We start from the raw sequence: 19,211 nt of genomic DNA, 5'->3' as shown, positions 1-19,211 counted from the left end.
ATATTTATCGTGTAATTTGAAACCTACTATCTAATTGATGACATTCCAATAACAAATAATAAGTGCATTTAATATAAAAATGAGTTCTACATGATAGTTAAGTGTAAAATCTGTTGAAATATAACCATTGTCCAAATTACAAGTGTGAAAGAAAAGTTTAGTTAATATTGTGGGGCTCTTGATTCTGCACCTTACATTGTGAGATAATGGTTTCAAAAGCTTCATGACGGTCGAAACTCCACTGTGTCAAAGCTACATCAAATGGAGATTAAAACCGAGTCCGAATAAATGACAATAGTAATATGTAAAAATATATTTGTACTGGATGACTAAAAATAAGACGACTCTATGACTCTGCAGAAAAGACGAGCGCATCTTCACCTCTAATAGAAGTCAACGAATATATAAACGTATAACTTGGTTGTGATTTTGGTTTTGTGAAATACTGTATTTCCGGAACCAGAAATCGGATTTGGATGAACATCGGCCAAGTCATCTCAGGTAAATCGATGTGCGTTCTGTTTTGGAATTTTTGGATGCTTTGTATAAAAACCAACCTAAAAGATCTTGAAAATGGAAAAGTTTTAAACCAAGTGGAGAAGATTTTTCGGTTTTTGATGCATCGTTACTTCTAATTTGAAATGTTCAACACACTCCACCCTGTATTTTTCCGATCTAGAAGTTGTATCCCAATGGAATTGAATGTCATACGGCATGATAATACCTTTCATTTGAATATAAACTCGTGAGATGGGCCAACCAATATCGGAGAAATCGGCTTGAGTTCAATTTCGACGTATTTGATCACTTTTCCGGTATTTTCGGAGCTGGTAAAGTTAACTGGCCCCTCCTGAAACGAAATCCTGAGTATGGGTATGATATGTACTGTTTGATGGATGAGATTTAAGAGCAATATCTAACGTTTCGATTTTTATCAGTGTAATAAAATGACTTTTACAATTCTCGGTTAATTTTTCAAAAGGGCGTATAACCAAGTGACAGTTTCTCTTTGTTTACTTTCTCTTCTATTAATTACCAAGCGGTTTCCACGTTTACCACTCAACTCTTTGCATGAAATGATACCCGAAACTTTCGACTTTCAAACAGAATAGTGATATCAAAGAAAATCTTTTTAATCACATCACAATAATCGAAAGCGAGAGTGATTAAAGAGAAACTGTCACTTGCTTATACGCCTTCATGAAAAATCAACCGAGAATTACACATTTCCCGGTTGATTTTTCAGAAGGCCGTAAGAGCAAGTGACAGTTTCTGTTTGTTTACTTTCTCTTCTATTAATTACCAAGAGGTTTCAACGTTTCAACTTTTCGCATAAAATGATCCCCGAAACTTTCGACCTTCAAACAGAATTGTGAATCCCAAGAAAGTTTTTATAATTGCATCACAATAATCGAAAGAGAAAGAAAACAAAGAGAAACCGTCACTTACTTTTACGGCCTTCTGAAAATTCAACCAAGAATTTGCTTACATCATCGTTTTGTTGGTTCATAAAGTAAAACATCGAAGGCGCTGAGTGGATTCGAGTTTCGAGAGTAACTGAAACTGAAACAAATGAAGACAAACACGAGAAAAAGTCCTAAGTGCAAATGAGAGTTTCTCTTTGTTTACTTTCTCTTTCAAGTATTACGGCTCAATCAGCAATACTTCCATCTAACACTTCAAATAGGACAATAGCAAAATCCATCAACTTTCGATAGAAGCTGTACAATTTGTTGGAAATTACTGGAATTTACTGTAATAAATGGAAGAGAAAGTAAACCAAGAGAAACTCACTTGCACTTGGGACCTTTTCTAATGTTCATCGAGAAATGTATCCCCAGCAAGCCGTTTTAGTTTTTATGGTCGACAGTTCTACTGTCAAATTTAGTTTTCCGTTGCCGTTCTATTTTTTTAATATTTCGATAGTCCCACGACAAAAGGGCCTAACTTAAAATGAGAGCCTCTTTTTGTTTACTTTCTCTTTTAATTATTTCGAAACCATTATTGCAAATTTTCTAGAGTTTCCAATAAAAATCGAAAGATTGTAGTTTTACCTTGAAAGTTTTTTTTTGTCAAATGTTATTCCATATATGTATTCCAGTTGAAATGAACGTCAAATATACCGAATCGCTCTGTAAAATATATCTGTATTTTTGTACATATATTATATATACTGTAAACATGACTTTTTCTAAAAACAACATTAACTTTTTAAATGCTTCACAAACTAACAACAGAATTAGTAAGCCATAGTGCCTAATTATGAAGTCCATGTAAAAATTTTGTTCCAGTGGTGCCAAGTGCACCAAATTTTTTCCAGTGGTGCCAAGTGCACCCAGTACAACACTTTGAATAAAAAATAAACACTGTTTATCGGTTTCCGGGCTGATCTCAACCCTAGCAGAACAGGAATTCTGTGCATTTCAATGCATATTGTGCAATCTTTTCAATCCTGCAAAAAGGAGCCTCATAAGAATAGTTTAGGGGGAAATTCTTCATTTAGTAATTCGTCTACTGCCTGTAAAATAAATAATACAGACTCATTTACATATGTAGTTGACTACCTCCTGATCTTTCATGCGTTGAATGATGTCATCCATTTTAATTAATTTACGCACTTTAATAGACTGAGTTTGACAACTTTAGTTTTCACTTAACAACTTTTTCCGCGGGAAAACAAAATATTTTTTCAAGTACAACACTTTTAGTAAATATGATTACAGATTTCAGTACTATGTTCCAATACCGACTAGTTCGGTAATGAAGTTTACAGAATTCGTTTAGGCGATAGACGTTTTCAAAAAAATCACGGACCCTTCGGTGTTTTTCGTATTACTGGTTATGTTCGGTAATTTGTTTTACCGAATTCCGTATGTTTTTTTCAGTGTGTTTGTCTACGGAAAATTTCAACTAATTTGAGGTGCCAATAGCGGACCTTACACTATCATTAAAAGTGTCATTACTAAAAAATAATGTCATTTTTATGAACGTGTAATGGTGCAGTAATGACGAGATTTGTGTCAAATTTGAAATACATCATTACTTAGACATCATTAAAAATGACAATAATAATGCTCGTGTAAGGGCCGCTAATGGGTCAAAAGTTGAAGTATTTTGAGTGTGTGTTGATTTGAAACGGCACACCCTTTAAAGCCAACGTACACGGTCCGCCATGTAACTTTTTTTTAATATGCAATAAAACACAAACGGTTCATCCGAATTCAAAATATATTTTTTCATATTAAAGTACAATCCTTCCAGTTAAGGTAGCGCTTCGCCGTGGTCACGGGAGTTCGCTGCCTATCCCGGGGTTTCAGGCACTTTACCCAAAATTGTGAGAAAACGGGGAAGAAAACGGAAATTCCAAGAACATACGATTCTAGATAATTAATTTTTCTATCGATTCGTATATAAATTGTGCCTGATAAACATATTTATCGAAAGATTTCGTGCGAGTTATAAAAATAAATGAGTTTTTCCTTATTCTTTCGCACGCACACAATGTCAACGCATGCATTGGGGTGTGCAAAATGCTACATGCGGTAGACGCTAACAACATTTCTTTTGTTTTCGTTGTCCGTTCTCTCTGCGTAAACGTTGAATATAGATGAGTAGAAAATATAAGTGACTGTTACTACTTTGTAAAATAATTTCTATTCATGTTTCAGTAGAACCAGAAATCAGTAATGATTTTCATCGCTACTAGCTTTGAAGCTTTGTTGAAAACGTAGCACATCCCTACATATGCGAGTTGTTTATAGCGAGAAAAAGAAAAAAGAAAACCAAATTTTAACAAAACTCGCACGAAATCTCGCGAAAGAAAAGCTTTCTAACTGATATTTTGCGCCAAATGCATAGTAAAATCATTTACCTACAATCGTATGTTTTTGATTTTTCGTGAATCGGGTTAGTATTTTAGAAATTTGCAATTTAGGGTGAAATTTCGGCGACAAAGCAAGAGGAAGCAGTGAGTTGTCTTGCTTCCACCTGACCACGACGATTGGGGATGTTTATAAAAAATATGTCTTTTTAAAGAGTAGAACCGACTATAACGCATATTACATTTCGAACATGTACAGTCGTAACGTACAGCGTCAGGAAATATATTCCATTTTACTCACTTCGATCACAGTATACAAAAACCAATATGGCGTGCTATGTGCTTGCGTTTTACAAATTGATTCGGTACTCTACCGAACAATTCGCTAAAAATCGATAAATTACTGATCGATCAGCACGATTTCTATTAAATTTACCGAATAATTTCAAAGTGAAAACAGTTCGGTAGATAATTACCAAATTTTCAGTACATGTTTTTGAAGAGCTGAATTTCGGTAACAAAATATGCTGAATACGTCAATTTTTATAAGAACAGCAGACTAATCGGTAATTTTTATAAAAATAGCGAATTTTCCAGTAAAAATATTACCGAACTGAAAATCCGAAAATAAGTGTGTACGGTCGGTCCAGTTTTTTAGTACATTTTAGTACATTTGGCTGTGTGGCACAGAGCGCCGTCTTGTTGGAACCAAATGGTATCAAAGTCTTCCTCTTCAAGTAACGGGATGAACCAATCGCTAATCATGGCGCGGTAGCACTCGCCATTGACCTTGGCGGCGGCTCCTGCTTCATTTTTGAAGAAAAATGGCCCAATGATGCCGCCAGACCAAAATCCGCACCAAACCGTCACTCTCTGAGGATGCATCGGCTTCTCCATGATAACGTGCGGGTTTTCCGTCCCCAGATGCGACAATTTTGCTTATTAACATACCGGCCGAGATGAAAATGTGCCTCATCCGAGAAGATGATTTTTGGCACACATTCCACAACATGATGTTCAAAGTAAAACTGCACTTTTCCGTTCTGCGGAATGATAAAATTAAGTTTCTGTCATCAGTCGGTGTTGAACAGTCGTTCGCACCGCACGCATATAGCTCTTGACTCCTGGAAATTTTTTCTGACTACCTAGAGTTTCATTGATTCAAGGTTTCAGTCTTTTTCAAGGCTAGCCACTAACAGTCATTTTAAAGACTAGCAATTAGTCAGCCTTTTTCAAGGATTGACAAAGAGTGATATTAGAGGGACTAAGAAATTAATCAGTTTTTTTTAAGGCTAGCTATTCAAAAAACTATTCTTCGAACTAATCAGTCTTTATTAAGACTACCACAAAATCAGTCTTTATCAAGACTTTTCCAAACTAGGAGTCTAATCGAAGACTAATTTAGCCTAGATAATTTAATTTAAAATTTCATTCATTTCAAAAATGCCTGCGTCCTACCGGAAAGGTAACAAGCCTAAGGCTAAAAATAATTCAATACGAAATAAATCACAATCCGTTATTCAACATTTTTCTAATAACATGCACGATCTTATAGAATCTGAATGTAAAAATAAAAGACAACGGACGGATTTCCCTTCCGTTGATTCTATGCCGTCTAACAATATTTGCGAGATTCTTCTTGAATCCGATTGTAGCGACATAGAAGAAAATTCTTCAAAAATTCCCAAAATTGATGCTTGTCGTTCTGGGAAGAAACAACAATCGATGCCACCAGTGACGGTGATGATTTCCGACTTCAAAGCATTCCGGATTGAGCTTTCTACTTTTCTCCCGGAAGTAAAAGTCTCATTTCAAATCGGACGAAGAGGAGAACGTCGAGTCTTGGTTGATGGATTTGAAGATTACGAACGTGTTATTCGATATTTGTCCGAGAAACTTCATAAATTTTATTCATATTATAGAAAATCAAAAAAGCCTGTCCTGAAAGGCTTATCGAATGATCAAAATACTGAAGAAATTAAAAATGAACTGAAAGAATTTCCCCTTCCCAAGTAATACTTATGAGAAAAAGAGCGAATGGTAGTTCTAAATAACGCTCTGGAATTTCCCATGAACTTTACCTAATACACTTCAATCGAAGTGATGTAAACAATTTGAAAACCTTAGAAAAAGTACGTTTCATTTCCCACATTAAAATTCATTGGGAACATTATAAACGGCATAATCGTATTGCAAACTTAACGCAATGTAGTCGTTGCCAAGGCTTCGGCCATGGAACCAAAAATTGTCATATGGATATACGGTGTTTGAATTGTGGTAAATCGCATTCGAAAGACTTTTGTCCAACGAATGAAACCACTGATAAATTTTTATGTTCAAATTGCGATGGAAATCATAAATTTAATTATTTGAAATGTTCTGTCAGGGAAAAAAAATTTAAACTCTCGTTCGCTTAGACAACTAGTAAAAATCAACGGCCTTAAATTTACAGAACATACCTGAAAATCAAAAAACCGTTGCAAATGCCACGCCTTATTCTTCTAAGGCACTTATTTCTTCTAATTTAAAACAAAAAACAGGTACGCCTGCTAATTCGTCTTCTAACGAAAACAATTTATTGACAGGTAGATCGACCTCGTCATCATCTTCTTCTATTGTCAGTTATGCTAGTATAACAGGTAGAAATCTACCACTTAATTCTTCTAATGTAAATAATCAAAACACAGGACCGCCTTGCAGTTCATCATCTAACGAAAACAATTTATTAATAGGTAGATCGGCCATATCATCTTCTTCTAATGCAGTCTACCTACAAATATTCCTTCAATGCCATTCGCTTCTTTAAATGAAGTTGATTTAGGCGATATAACTGAAAATAAAATGATCTACCTACAAGATCAACTTTTTCAAATGATCATCCATGATAACGTGCGGGTTTTCCGTCCCCAGATGCGACAATCATTAACATTAACTTATTAACATGATGCTTAAGAAGATGATTTTTGGCACACATTCCGCAACATTATCATGATGTTCAAAGTAAAACTGCACTATTTTCGTTCAGCGGAATGATAAAAATAAGTTTCTGTCAAATCAGAAGTGACATTAAGGTTACCAAGGTCGAAATAACCGCTAGTTCAAAAAAAAAATGTTAGATGGCGGACCCTGTATGTCGAAAAAGAAAGCGATCAATGTCAAAATCGCCAGCGACATTTTGAACCTTGCAAGAGGTAAAATGATTGTAAATTGATTGCGGCAACTTATTAATCCAACGGAAAATCTTCCAAGCCGAGGAGTAGCAAACAAAACAAAACAACGGACATAAATATTTATAAACAACAGAACAGAAACGGTGCTTCTGCTTGGAAAGAGAGAGAGAGAGAGAGAGAAGGAGAGAGTTTTGCGTTGTTTTCGATGGTCGTCAGTCGAATTAAGTTGTACGAGTCGCCCACTGTAAATCACAGGCATTTGCTGGTAGCTAATGTTGGTTACCCACCGACGCAGTTTTCGTTATGAGGGTAGGGTCAAACAGCCAAGTGTGGCACATGTCATTCAGTCGATTGGAAGTTATATTGAGGGGAGACAAAACAATTAATTCTTTAACAAATCTCGATTGCGAATCAATAGTAATGAAGTTTAGAATTAGAAATCAACAAGTGCTTAATTTTGTTAGGTCATATTCGAGCCATTTACCCTAAGCTGTACTGCTATGTTGTAAAAACATCAAGCAAGTTGTAGATGTTTCGATCTTAACGGTCGAGCGCGTGCAGGTTCAAAGGATGGAAAATGAATCGGGTTTGTATTTTTTAGGTTCAGGTAGATATCATTTTTCGGTGCTTTGATAGAAAAATAAGGAAAATAAATTTCGTATTACATGAGCTTTTCATACGAAATAACTTTGTTGATTTGGTTGTAGAAATCACGATCCAAAATTAGGTTCGATGCGAAACCGGCCTACTAGATTTCTGTTGTATCTGTCAAAACGATTGATGGAGTGTTTTTTTTTTAACGAAAGACCCCGAAATACCATGGAACCACATTACAATCAATCTTCAGCCAACGGTCAACAACCAATTCACTAATTCCCACTTGGTCGTTGATGGATGATAATTTTCCACCGTCATGTGGCGACGGAAAAAAATGCCCACACGAATCCATCAACACCACCCTAACGTGGTGGACCGTTAGATGCGAGACACCCCTCGGACCGAAACACCGAAAGTCCGCTTTGCCCCGCTTTAGAAAAGTCGCGTTTTCGGCTTTTCTCCGTCTAGCACACCTCTATGCTCAGGCGTCCGTCGTTTCCCATATCCAGCATGTGAATGTGTGCGGGTTGTTTTGAGTAGGGCCGGTAGTCGGTAATCCTCCAAGATGAAACTAATTTCGCGAATTTTCAGCCGCTCTCGCGGTTAGTCTGATCGTAGAATTCGGTGCGAACGGGCGGTGAACACACCTTCCATATTTTACTTCAAGTGTCAAAATTGCGCGCGCGCTTCTCCTTACGAACCGATCAACGCCAGGAACAAGCGTCTCCGACGTTGGGCAGCAACATCCAAATAGTATTTCCGACAGTCGATTCGATTCGAGTGATATTTATTAGCAGTGTAAAAGCGACGACTAATTGCAGCAGAAAGCATGGCGGTAATGATTTATTAGTAATTAGAAGAAGATTTTTTGTTTCTAAATCAGAGCAGTTTTGGCAAAGAGTGGTACGTTGCTTTTGAAAATAGCACTTATTAGGATGTAGTGCCAAATTAAAAACGAAAAAAATAATTAATCTCAATAATCGGCTGAAGGACAAAAATGATTGATGTTAGAAAATTCTCATCATTGTTATTCTTGTGAAAGTTTTTTTTCCTTGATAAATGTCAGTCTTAGACGTGTGTTCATAATCGTCGAGGATCTTCCAGATCAGGCTCTTATAACTTTTTCAGAAGGGTCTATATTGGTGGGGAAATAATATGAAACCTGAATTTAAATTATCATAACTGAAATCGGTGATGTTTGTTTGAATTGATTATTCAGTGTTAATAATTCGATCGAAGAGTATTTAAATTTCCATTTCAAATAGATTACAGATAAAGTACTGTTCTCATACACCTAGTGGTGTGATGACATCTTTCTCATATAACTCATATATAACACTGTGCACGCTAAACGATAGTTGTTCGAAGTCTGAGTATGATATTACTCATTTTCGAATGATAAATGAAAACATCAAAATTTCAGTAGTTTACTCTCAGTTACCTTCAATGATCATGAGTAATTTCTTCTCCCAATTTGAGTAACTTTTTAGTCCGAGGAGGGAATTTTCAGTAACTACTGAGAGCACCATAATGTGTGGACTTGTTCGATTATTTTAATATGAATTGGATCTTACTCATTTTTGAGTAACTTTTTCTAAGCATTTCGTTTGGATGAGAACAGCCCAATAAAACATTGTTCCGATTATCCCCTAGACTACATCAGGTTTGGTCGGATCAATCTACCGACTTTAAAGCAGACTAATTTATAAATTCGATTCTACGATCAAAAGGGCCTAACTTCAAATGACACTTTCTCGTTGTTTACTTTTTCTTTCGCGAATCATCAGGTTGATTTTTTTTCGAAACTTAACTATTCGCATAAGTTCCAAGCCAAAACCACAAACATTCGATCGATATTGAAAACTCTGAAGAAATTTCAATAATTGCTTCGTAATAATCGAAAGAGAAAGTAACAAAAGAGAGGCTCTCATTTGCAGGCCCTTTTGTCGTGGGACTATCGAATTGTTGCACTTACTCTTATGTGAATTTCACACAGACGACCACCGACGCAACAACCGACGAAATTGATCCCAGAAACAGTTCATATTCTATCGTTGCAACTAGATTTCAATATTTTACCTTTCGATGGATTAAATCGGTTCCTCGATTCGAATAGACGGAATCAGTTGAACAATATTGTCGCTGCAGCACTAACTTGCAACTCGTTGGACGGTCCAGCTCAGTGAAGATCCCGAACACAGATGCAAGATATTTTCATAAAAAAATTGTATTGTTTCGCATAAAAATACCGTATTTATCTGTATCCTCTAATAAAATGAAATTTTTAAAATAGAAAGGTGTTGCTCCAATCGATTATGGTTGTAGGTTCTTCATATCTTTTTAAGTCATTATCGCCGAAATTTCGAGTAGTGACAAGAAACAAGATCTGGCCAGAAGACAACAGAATCCTTGTGGTTTCGAATCATGGGTAGAAGTCGTTTTTGTAAACATTCCATGATATATATTTCACTGTTCATTGAAGCAGTGGTGATGAAGTGTTTCGAAATCTTACCGCAGCTACAAATTGCTTGCCAGACCATAGCTTGCTTACCAAATTTTTTGACTTCAATCGATGTCCCGGACTGGTTTAACACTTGCCCTTCTCGCACCGTATAATATTGTGGTCCCGGCAAGGATTTCTAATCGAGTTTCACGTAGGTTTCGTCGTCCATGATTATGCAGTACAAATTTCCAACAAGAATCGTATTGTACAGCTTTCGAATCCTCGGCCTGATCGATGCTTCTTGTTTCGGACTACGTTTTGGTTGTTTCTGCCTCCTATAGGTTCGAAGATTCAAACGTTCTTTAGCACGAAGAACATTTGAAGTTACTGTGCTCACTTTTTCGACCACATCCCGAACTGAAACCTCCTACTTTTGCTCGAACGCCTTCAGTATACGTTTATCCAACTGAGAGTTAACAGGACCTTTTTTTCGACCCGTTTTCGGTGTATCCTCAAAGGTGTTATCTTCCATTTTTGCTATCTTTCTCAGTGACAGTCCGCGTTCTGTGTACCATTTCTACACAATTTTTCGACGTTGTTCTGTTGAATGTCCACGCATTTCGAAACAAACTAATGAAAACGAATAAACAACTGCACAAGTGGTTAGAGAAGAGTGTAAACAACAGGACGCAGCCATTAAAATTGACAGATTCTGAACCATTGCGAAATGGCAGCAGTTTTTGGTTGCGTCCATACTTTCTGGGACAGTCTTTATGTCAATGTCAAGTCAGGTCATACAACTCTCAGTCTGACAATAAAGTAAGGAAGATGGCGTGACTTCCTTGAATGTCAGTTCAATTTGGTTTCAAATTATAATATAAATGTTTTTCAGTGCCTATCATCAAATATCTACACAAAAAAATTCCATTTTAATTTACTATTTGTCCGTTGATTATTTAACTTTTATCTGGTCACTGCAATAAAATACTAAAGATGGCATCTCTGATCCAGAGCGACGTCAGTTGAACTGTCATCTCCTATGATTCAATTGATGAAACCACACAACGTGCTTTCATACAAATTAATAAATTGTATTGCTTTCACTACAAGAGCCCATAACAACAGAATATATCTTTCTGGATACGTTTTAGGTTGATAGTTCATGTTTAGGAATCAATGGGTTTGAGACTAAATGTTACATTTCGTATAATAAACCTATCTCATGCAGATCCACATATCAAGATTTTACTCGATTTATAATGCTCATTTGTTTATTTACCATACTTTAAATGTTATAATTGCCCACTGAAAGCACTATTCTTATTCTTGCCAATTTATAACAATTTCAACGATTTTGGCATCGCTGCTCTAAACGTCAGTCTGAATTTTACCTTTGCTTCTCGGTTGATTTTTCAGAAGGCCGTAAGAGCAAGTGACAGTTACTCTTTGTTCACTCTCTCTTTCGATTATTGTGATGTGATTAAAAAGATTTTCTTGGATTTCACAGTTCTGTTTGAAAGACGAAAGTTTCGGGCATCATTCTGAACAAAGATTTAAGTGATACACGTGTAAACCGCTTGGTAACGGCCTTCTGAAAAATGAACCGAGATTTTTTTCGCTGAATCTCGACAAAATAATTACCGAGATTTGCACCGCCGACTACTCGGTAATCATTTCGGCAAAAGATAAAATTACGGAGTCCCGGCAATCTCAAATGTGACAAACGTCAGTTATTACCGAAATCGTCAGCAAAATGTTTACTGTCTTATCGGCATAACCTTTACTGATTGTTCGGAAAAAGCAACGAAGTGAAAACTTCGGAATTACTTAGCCTTCAGCAATTGAAGGTAAACAAAGAATTCGTTTTTTCCTAATTAAAAACATTCATTTTCGGATCAAAATTTTATTTTTTTTTCGTTTGAACATACAAAAAATATACATTACATTACTTATATTTCGAGGACGTACAATGGTAAAATGTATAATTCGGACCAAACGCTGACTTAAACTTAACTTAAATGACAGTTGTCTTGCCGAAATTCGGCAAAAGCTAACACTTATTTCGAAATTTCGGATTTACCGAAATATCAGTAAATCTACATCTATAATATTGATTACTAAGCAAATCAGTAAAATTGTGTGTTGCCGATCAGTTTCGGCATTTTAATTTACCGAGCTCGAGAATTGGGTTGAGGTGTGTGGAAATGGTTGTGTTTCATTTTGGAGATTTTGATTACTGTTTCCGGTACTTCCGACAGCGGAATCCAGCGACCGGTATAGTCGAAATTAGTTCCACATTATCAACCGATTCCGAATGAATTTCGCCTACAACCGGTTGATTCGGAAATCTGTCGGAATGGCGTGAGAAGATGTGGACAGAATTGTCAATTCGTTTTCTTCTTATTCTCTCCCAATTTTGCAATGTGATTTTAGTACTGATTTTCAGTTTATTTTTAAATAAAAGCATTATATAACTAAATATATAAATTTAAATCTTCAAGTTTTTCGGATTTACAGAATTAGTAAATAAAGAGGTTCTTCTTAATATTCATAATATTCAGCATAAACTACTTAATTTCGCTGAAGTGAAGTAAAATGGCGTAAGTCGCCTAACTTTTACACCAACACATTCATAAAATGAGCGAATATCCAACGACATCCCACTCAGCAAGCGATTATATTTTGTTGTTCGTTGAGCGTTTGTTGAACGGCATTCTGCACGAAATAATCGCTCAGTTTGCAGGAGCGGTTTGTTGTTGTTTTTACTCCTACAAAAATAGTGTGGAAATTGGGTGTTATCTTCATATAGAAAGATTGTTATGATTGATTGTTGTTATTCTACATGAAGTAGAAGTATTCTACAGGTATGTAGTGTTCATTGAAGAAAATAAGTGAATTAAAATTTCCTAAATTCTGTAGTAAAACTAGCCAAACTCCTCATCTTGAAAATAGCTCAACAGTGGACCTCTGTCTGTCAGATTTGTTGAACGGAAACAAAAAAAAAATGGCGCTCGTTTCAATGGTCTGTTTCAAAATCGACAAACGAAGATCCCGTGATGGCCTCCCACTGAACGATTAATTGGACGGTTGATTCATGTCCCGGGTTGGCGGTTCAATGCATAGGACGCTGGTGTTACAAGCCAGCTGTCGTCGGTTCGAGCCCCGACCTGGAAGGATTCTTAGTGTCAGTAGGATCCATAGTACTAGCCATGCAATGATTCTGTACACTAAGAATCGCCTGCGAAGTCTGTTGAAACAGAAAGGCCAAATTCTACCACAGGAATGTAATGCCAAGACTTTGCTTTGCCTTGCTTTGATTGGACCAACGAAAAACCACCGTTGAACGTTTTTTTTCCTAAGAGGGATTTATAATGTCACTGTCAATCGGGTTGATCGAGCACCCAACTCAGCCGAAAATTCTAGCACTGAACCGAACGAGCACTGAAAAATCATTCAGTCGAGTGAAAATTCATTACTCAATCCGTAATTTCGGTAATGTTATTTTTCCTGAAAAATCAGTTTTTGCAATGACTGAGCGGAAATATATATTGGAGAAGCCAAGTGAAAGAAAAACTAACAGAAAAGATGATTTTTTTGGAAAAAGATACGCTCAGAGACAGGACTCGAACCTGTCTGTTTTCGAGTTTTGGAGTGGCTAAAACAAGATCAGAGTGGCGAAATGGTAGCGCGTATGCTCGGAATGCATAAGAACGCAGGTTCGAGTCCTGTCTCTGAGCGTATCTTTTTCCAAAAAATTCATCTTTTCTGTTAGTTTTTCTTTCACTTGGCTTCTCCAATATATATTTCCGCTCAGTCATTGCAAAAACTGAACTTAGTCATGGCGGCTATACGTCAAACTAAAAATTAATAAATCGCTGAAAAATCAGCTACCGAGGTTTGAACAGCTGACTGTCGGGACTGACATGCGTGTCTGACTACCTAAAAACCGTCATCCGAGTGCGAATAATTGCTTAATTGCGTGATGAGCTATTTTTGAGTATCTCGCCCTGTTGAAATTTTTCTTATAAATTGCTGATCATATTTCTGATAGTATGGAGAAAGAATTTTGTTGTTTCGTGAAGTGCAACTGGAAATATTTACGATTAGGTTCTACCCATTCTTCTACACGCAGAAAAATAGAGCATGTTTAAAATAACAAAACAGTTGGTAGAATTTTTAATATGATTCATGTTCAATTCAAGCTAGAATATGATTGTTTTGAACCAATTTCTCCCTTAAATATAAAAAAAAAATGCTCACTGCTTGATTTGAATCTAAACTTTGGTTGAACCAAACGAGTAATATATTAGTGTCCGATGATTTTGTTGTTGTTGAAATAAACTAACTATTTATTACATGTCAACCAAAGTTGAATTGACATTATCGAAATATTCATGTTGACTCAACCCAGCTGAATCTTTGTTTCAAGAAAGAAATAGGTTCAATTTATCTATGATCTTATTTGTGTACTGATATAACTAAGTTTACTGTTCAAATGAACCGTAACCGTTTTATTTCTAACAAACAAGAGTATTTTTTCCCGCCAGGGCATTTTTTTAATTTCTCTCGGATAATGTTTTTTTTTCAAGTTCTATAAGTAACGTTTCTCTGTTTCTTTATTTTCCTAGGGGATTTTCGATAATTCAAGCGTATGTATCGATAATTGGGAATATTTTGAAAACTGCATAACATTACATAACACATTTTCTTTGCCAAAAATGTTTCATACAAGATCTCTATTTTGAACGATGGAGCACCGAATCGTTGGATGCAATAAAAATTAAAAAATCTGGGCTTGATTGTGGTATGTAAATAATTCGATCGTCTAGCGACAAAACAGCTAAAAGTCTTGGAAAAATTCAAAATTTAAAAAAAATTGTATATTAGGAAATTGGTAAAAAATTAAAGTGGTATAAAAAATTACTTGGTTTGAAAGAAATCATTTTATTCCTAAAACCAAACAAAAGTGTATGGTTTCAACAATCAAAAGCGTTAGTTGAAATAACTGAGCTCAAGGAAATTCATTTCAACTAAAAGGTTTTGTGAATTTAAAGCGTTAAAATTATTGACTTTAACTAAAGTTCGTTTTATTCGAAACTATTTTTTTTTAAATTGAATTTACTGTGAAAATGTTTGTTAAGAAATTGACAGGAACGCACAAGTAAAATATTTGTTATTTTTATCAAACCATTGATTGAAACAAACTAATCCAACGAGAAAAATAAACTATCATGTTTTGTAGTTTCAAGTAGCAATATTTGCAATATCAAACCAGATTTTCTTTTGTCACTATTTCAACAAAAAAATTCGTTATTTTTACTTTTTTTTTTCTCTGCGTGTACAGGACGTATTTTGAAAAGACGCCCATAGAAAAGTAAGACATATTCACGTCAAAAAGAATGTTTTAATTTCACAAAGATTTATCTAGCGATAGCGGAGAAAACTTCCGTATGAATTTGCTCAACATTTCGTTAGGTTTTACTGAGAGAAAATGAATATCAAAAATGATTCCGATCAGCTATTATGTTACGGAAAATGCGCACAGATTCAGCATAGACAGTTTTTTGGCTTGATCACAGATTGTTGAGAAAATGACCTGGCATCATCGATTGATTGTGATAAACCAGTTAAATTTATTGCAGAAGATAACTGACATTCTGGCAAAGTCGATCACTCATGGACATGGTCGAAAACTGTAAACAGAAACAGCTCAGTAACAGTATTGATAGCGGCAACGGAGTAACGGAAAACCAGTAAAACGTGACCGTTGACCCTTTTTCCCGAGCCGAGCACCTGACGAACAGTACACCGACATTTTCGCTAACTTGTTGAGGCCGGCTGAACACTGCGATCGAATATCCAGATAAAAGTCGGTAATTGCTCGACGGCACACGTGAGCACAGTTGAAGAACCGCTAGAAAGAGAAGAATCGCTAATCACCACTCGCCGAAAATTAACCTTTGTTATTTTGAACTTGTGCTTCAGTGAATGAAACTAAAGACGTTAAATTGTATTGCCGAAAGTGTGCACCTCGAAGTCGACTGGTTCTGCCAAAGTGCCAAACATGCTCGGTATAATGTTTTTATTTTGATGTTATTGAAAGATGCTAGGCCTGCTGCGTTTTGCGACTACATTCCAGCGACTCATTAACCTCAAGTTGTTTTGATGTAACGGTTTTGCAATCTTTGAATCTGACGGTTTTTCTTTTTTTCATTACAGCCCCGAAACAAGCAACAGGAACAGGAGGTTCTCGAATGGATCGGAGCCGTGCTGGGCGAAAAGCTGCCGGCCGGTGCCTACGAGGATGTGCTCAAGGATGGTATCGTACTGTGCAAACTGGCCAACAAACTGGCTCCCGGTTCGGTAAAGAAGATCCAGGAGCGCGGTACCAACTTCCAACTGATGGAAAACATCCAGCGGTTCCAGGCCGCCATCAAAAAGTACGGCGTCCCGGAGGAGGAAATCTTCCAGACGGCGGATCTGTTCGAACGTCGTAACATCCCCCAGGTCACGCTGTGTCTGTACTCGCTGGGACGAATTGTGAGTATGCGAACATTACGAACAGCTATCCCGGAACAAAACTAAATTCCTTTTTCGTTTGTTTGTTTGTTTGTAGACCCAAAAGCACCCGGAGTACAACGGTCCCACCCTGGGTCCCAAGATGGCGGAGAAGAACGAACGTACCTTCACCGAGGAGCAGCTGCGAGCCCACGAGGGTGAACTGAACCTGCAGATGGGTTACAACAAGGGTGCCTCCCAGTCCGGACTCGGTTCGTTCGGCAACACCCGTCACATGTAAAACGCAGCAGCCAACGGACGTAGCAGGCGCTGAGCGATTGTCATTTTCATTCACTCATCATCACCGTTTTGAGCGATGCGTTCGAAAAAAAAAACAAAATGTGTCACATGATTTGCGTTTGCGTGGTGGAACTCTGCATTTAGTGGACGAAAAACACAAAATTTCGGTCGGAACTATTTTCGTGAACGAAATTTTATAGAAAAGAAAACCGCTGCTACTTTTGACCTGCTATTTCATGCTGAATTAAGAAAAAAAACCCACACACTCGAATCGCATCAGGCAGTCTTGATTGACTTGCAAATGCGAACGATATTTATTTTTTTTTATTCCAAAATAACACGATCTTTTGACCGCAAGAAAATCTATATATTCGAGAGGGTGAATGTTAGCCGAATTTGCAGTCATTGCTATTTTTAGAAGGGCCAACATGCATCTGACGCTGGTTTCGTTTCGTTCTGCCCACGCGCCGCAATGTTATACAAACTTTCAGATGAACACACGTACAGAAATATTGTGTTAGTTTGTTATTCTGTTTGTACCGATCGGTGTGCGTCCTGATATTTCTACTTCACTTTTGCCGCGTTTGATCGACATTTTCGCTTTCACGATATATTTTTTATAGTGGGGTTAGGAGTTATGTCATCTCGTTGCGAACTCCTACGTGCTTTATCATTATTATTCATTATTTTTAGATTGTGAAAATAAAGTATTGATAATGAATTAGGATCCGAGTTGTTTTGATTATTTTACCGATCACTTCCAATGAGTACTGCGTTAGAATGGAGTAAAACTAATTAGCGATACACTTTACTTCCTTGACATTGCCATTCAATAATATAGAATTTGCGTGGCCTAATTTCGAAAGTATCAATAAAAAGTATTAGAAATTGTTCTCAATTCAAGGGAGTGCAAAGTAATTCAATCATCCGAACATTATTTCCAAAGAACAGCTACCTATGGAGGTATCAAATGTCAATAATATGATGACCATCGCTATTCGCAAATAGCATTACATGTTCATTTATTACTGTAATTACCACAGCATCTGCCGCCATCGATAATGGGCTTCTAGATCTAGACATTTTGTTTCAATTAGATTGTGGAAAACTGATTGAAGTTCTACGGTGCAATTTTCTTCAATTACAGATCACTGATAAGGCCTTATTTGTTTCGCACACCACTAAAGATTTTATAGTTTTAAATGAAATATGCAACTCTAATATCTCCCGGGTTGGCGGTTCAATGCATAGGACGCTGGTCTTACAAGCCAGCTGTCGTATGTTCGAGTCCCGACCTGGAAGGATTCTTAGTGTCAGTAGGATCCATAGTACTAGCCATGCAATGATTCTGTACACTAAGATTCGGCTGCAAAGTTTGTTGAAACAGAAAGGCCAAATTCCACAAAAGGAATGTAATGCCAGTACTTTTTAACTCTAATATCTCTATTAATATTACCGGAATCGACGAAAATCAATTTTGATTCCGTCGAACATCGATTAAATTCTGAGGTAAAAAACCGGCCTAATCCACCTAGAAGTGAGATAATACCTTTTTTTATCAATCCGCATGTGTTTTTTTGCGTGAATATTCTGTGGTTTTTTGAGTTCTCATGACATTATGACCGTCGTTCAAGCGGCAATTTGAGATTTCAATCACTCATTACTCTGTGAAGTCCAAACTGCAAATCGGATCGAATTTGAATCTAAAAGTTTGAACATTGAACATTCCATGATATGTCGAAGTAAGTTCCACTTTAGCGTTTACGGTTATTCAAGGTACTTCCAGAGCCGGTATTCAGGAACCAGCATAACCCAACCCGATTCGTATGACCATATGACGAATAAATTGCAATAGTTTTGAGTCAAACGTTGAAGCTTTTCGGGGTTGTCATCTTCTATATCGGTTTGAATTTTCAAAAATTCATCACCCTTTATTTCCAGAATCGTAAGTCAGAATTGGATAAAATTATCTAATTTTGTCTTTGTCGATTTGGATTTTTTTGTGAAAAAGATTGAGCTTTGAAATACGATTCGATACTGGAACCGGATGTAGCCGAAGTCAGATAAATTCACCTGAGTAGCTGTATAGTTTACATTTGTTTCAAAATGTTTGAAAATCAGTGTAGATCTTCGAGAAATCGTAGTGCGAATTAAATCCAAATCGAAAAGTGAATACCACTAAAACTGAAATAAGTTTATTTGGTTATCGACTATCCAAATCTAGTAAAGCCTTGGTATTACATTCCTGTAGTGGAATTTGACCTTCTGTTTCAACAGACTTCGCAGCCGATTCAGAGTGTACAGAACCAGTGCATGGCTGGTGCTACGATTCTACTGACTCTACGAAACCTTCCAGGTCGGGGCTCGAACATACGACTCTCCA

At 36.7% G+C, this 19,211-nt stretch overlaps 2 protein-coding genes across 2 annotated transcripts in view; one reads left to right on the top strand and one right to left on the bottom strand.

The window, feature by feature from the left end:
* LOC131425983 (muscle-specific protein 20-like) overlaps window positions 1–19,211 on the bottom strand; it is a 213,756-nt gene that overhangs the window by 110,328 nt on the left and 84,217 nt on the right. The gene's annotated exons all lie outside the window — the stretch shown is intronic.
* Window positions 8,179–17,555, top strand: LOC131425984 (myophilin). The gene is made up of 3 exons (XM_058588331.1): window positions 8,179–8,422; window positions 16,250–16,570; window positions 16,647–17,555. Exons 1-3 carry the CDS (start codon window positions 8,417–8,419, stop codon window positions 16,827–16,829), a joined length of 510 nt encoding a protein of 169 aa, XP_058444314.1. The 5' UTR covers window positions 8,179–8,416; the 3' UTR covers window positions 16,830–17,555.

This window comes from Malaya genurostris, chromosome 1, assembly GCF_030247185.1.
Source record: "Malaya genurostris strain Urasoe2022 chromosome 1, Malgen_1.1, whole genome shotgun sequence".
NCBI lineage: Eukaryota > Metazoa > Arthropoda > Insecta > Diptera > Culicidae > Malaya > Malaya genurostris.
Note: the sequence above shows the minus strand (reverse complement) of the source record. Positions and strands in the feature narration are given on the sequence as shown.

Bases quoted from the DNA above. Each gene is read 5' to 3' on its own strand.
- LOC131425984 (XM_058588331.1), top strand. The intron at 16,571-16,646 runs GTGAGTATGCGA...GTTTGTTTGTAG, and splicing joins TGTACTCGCTGGGACGAATT to ACCCAAAAGCACCCGGAGTA.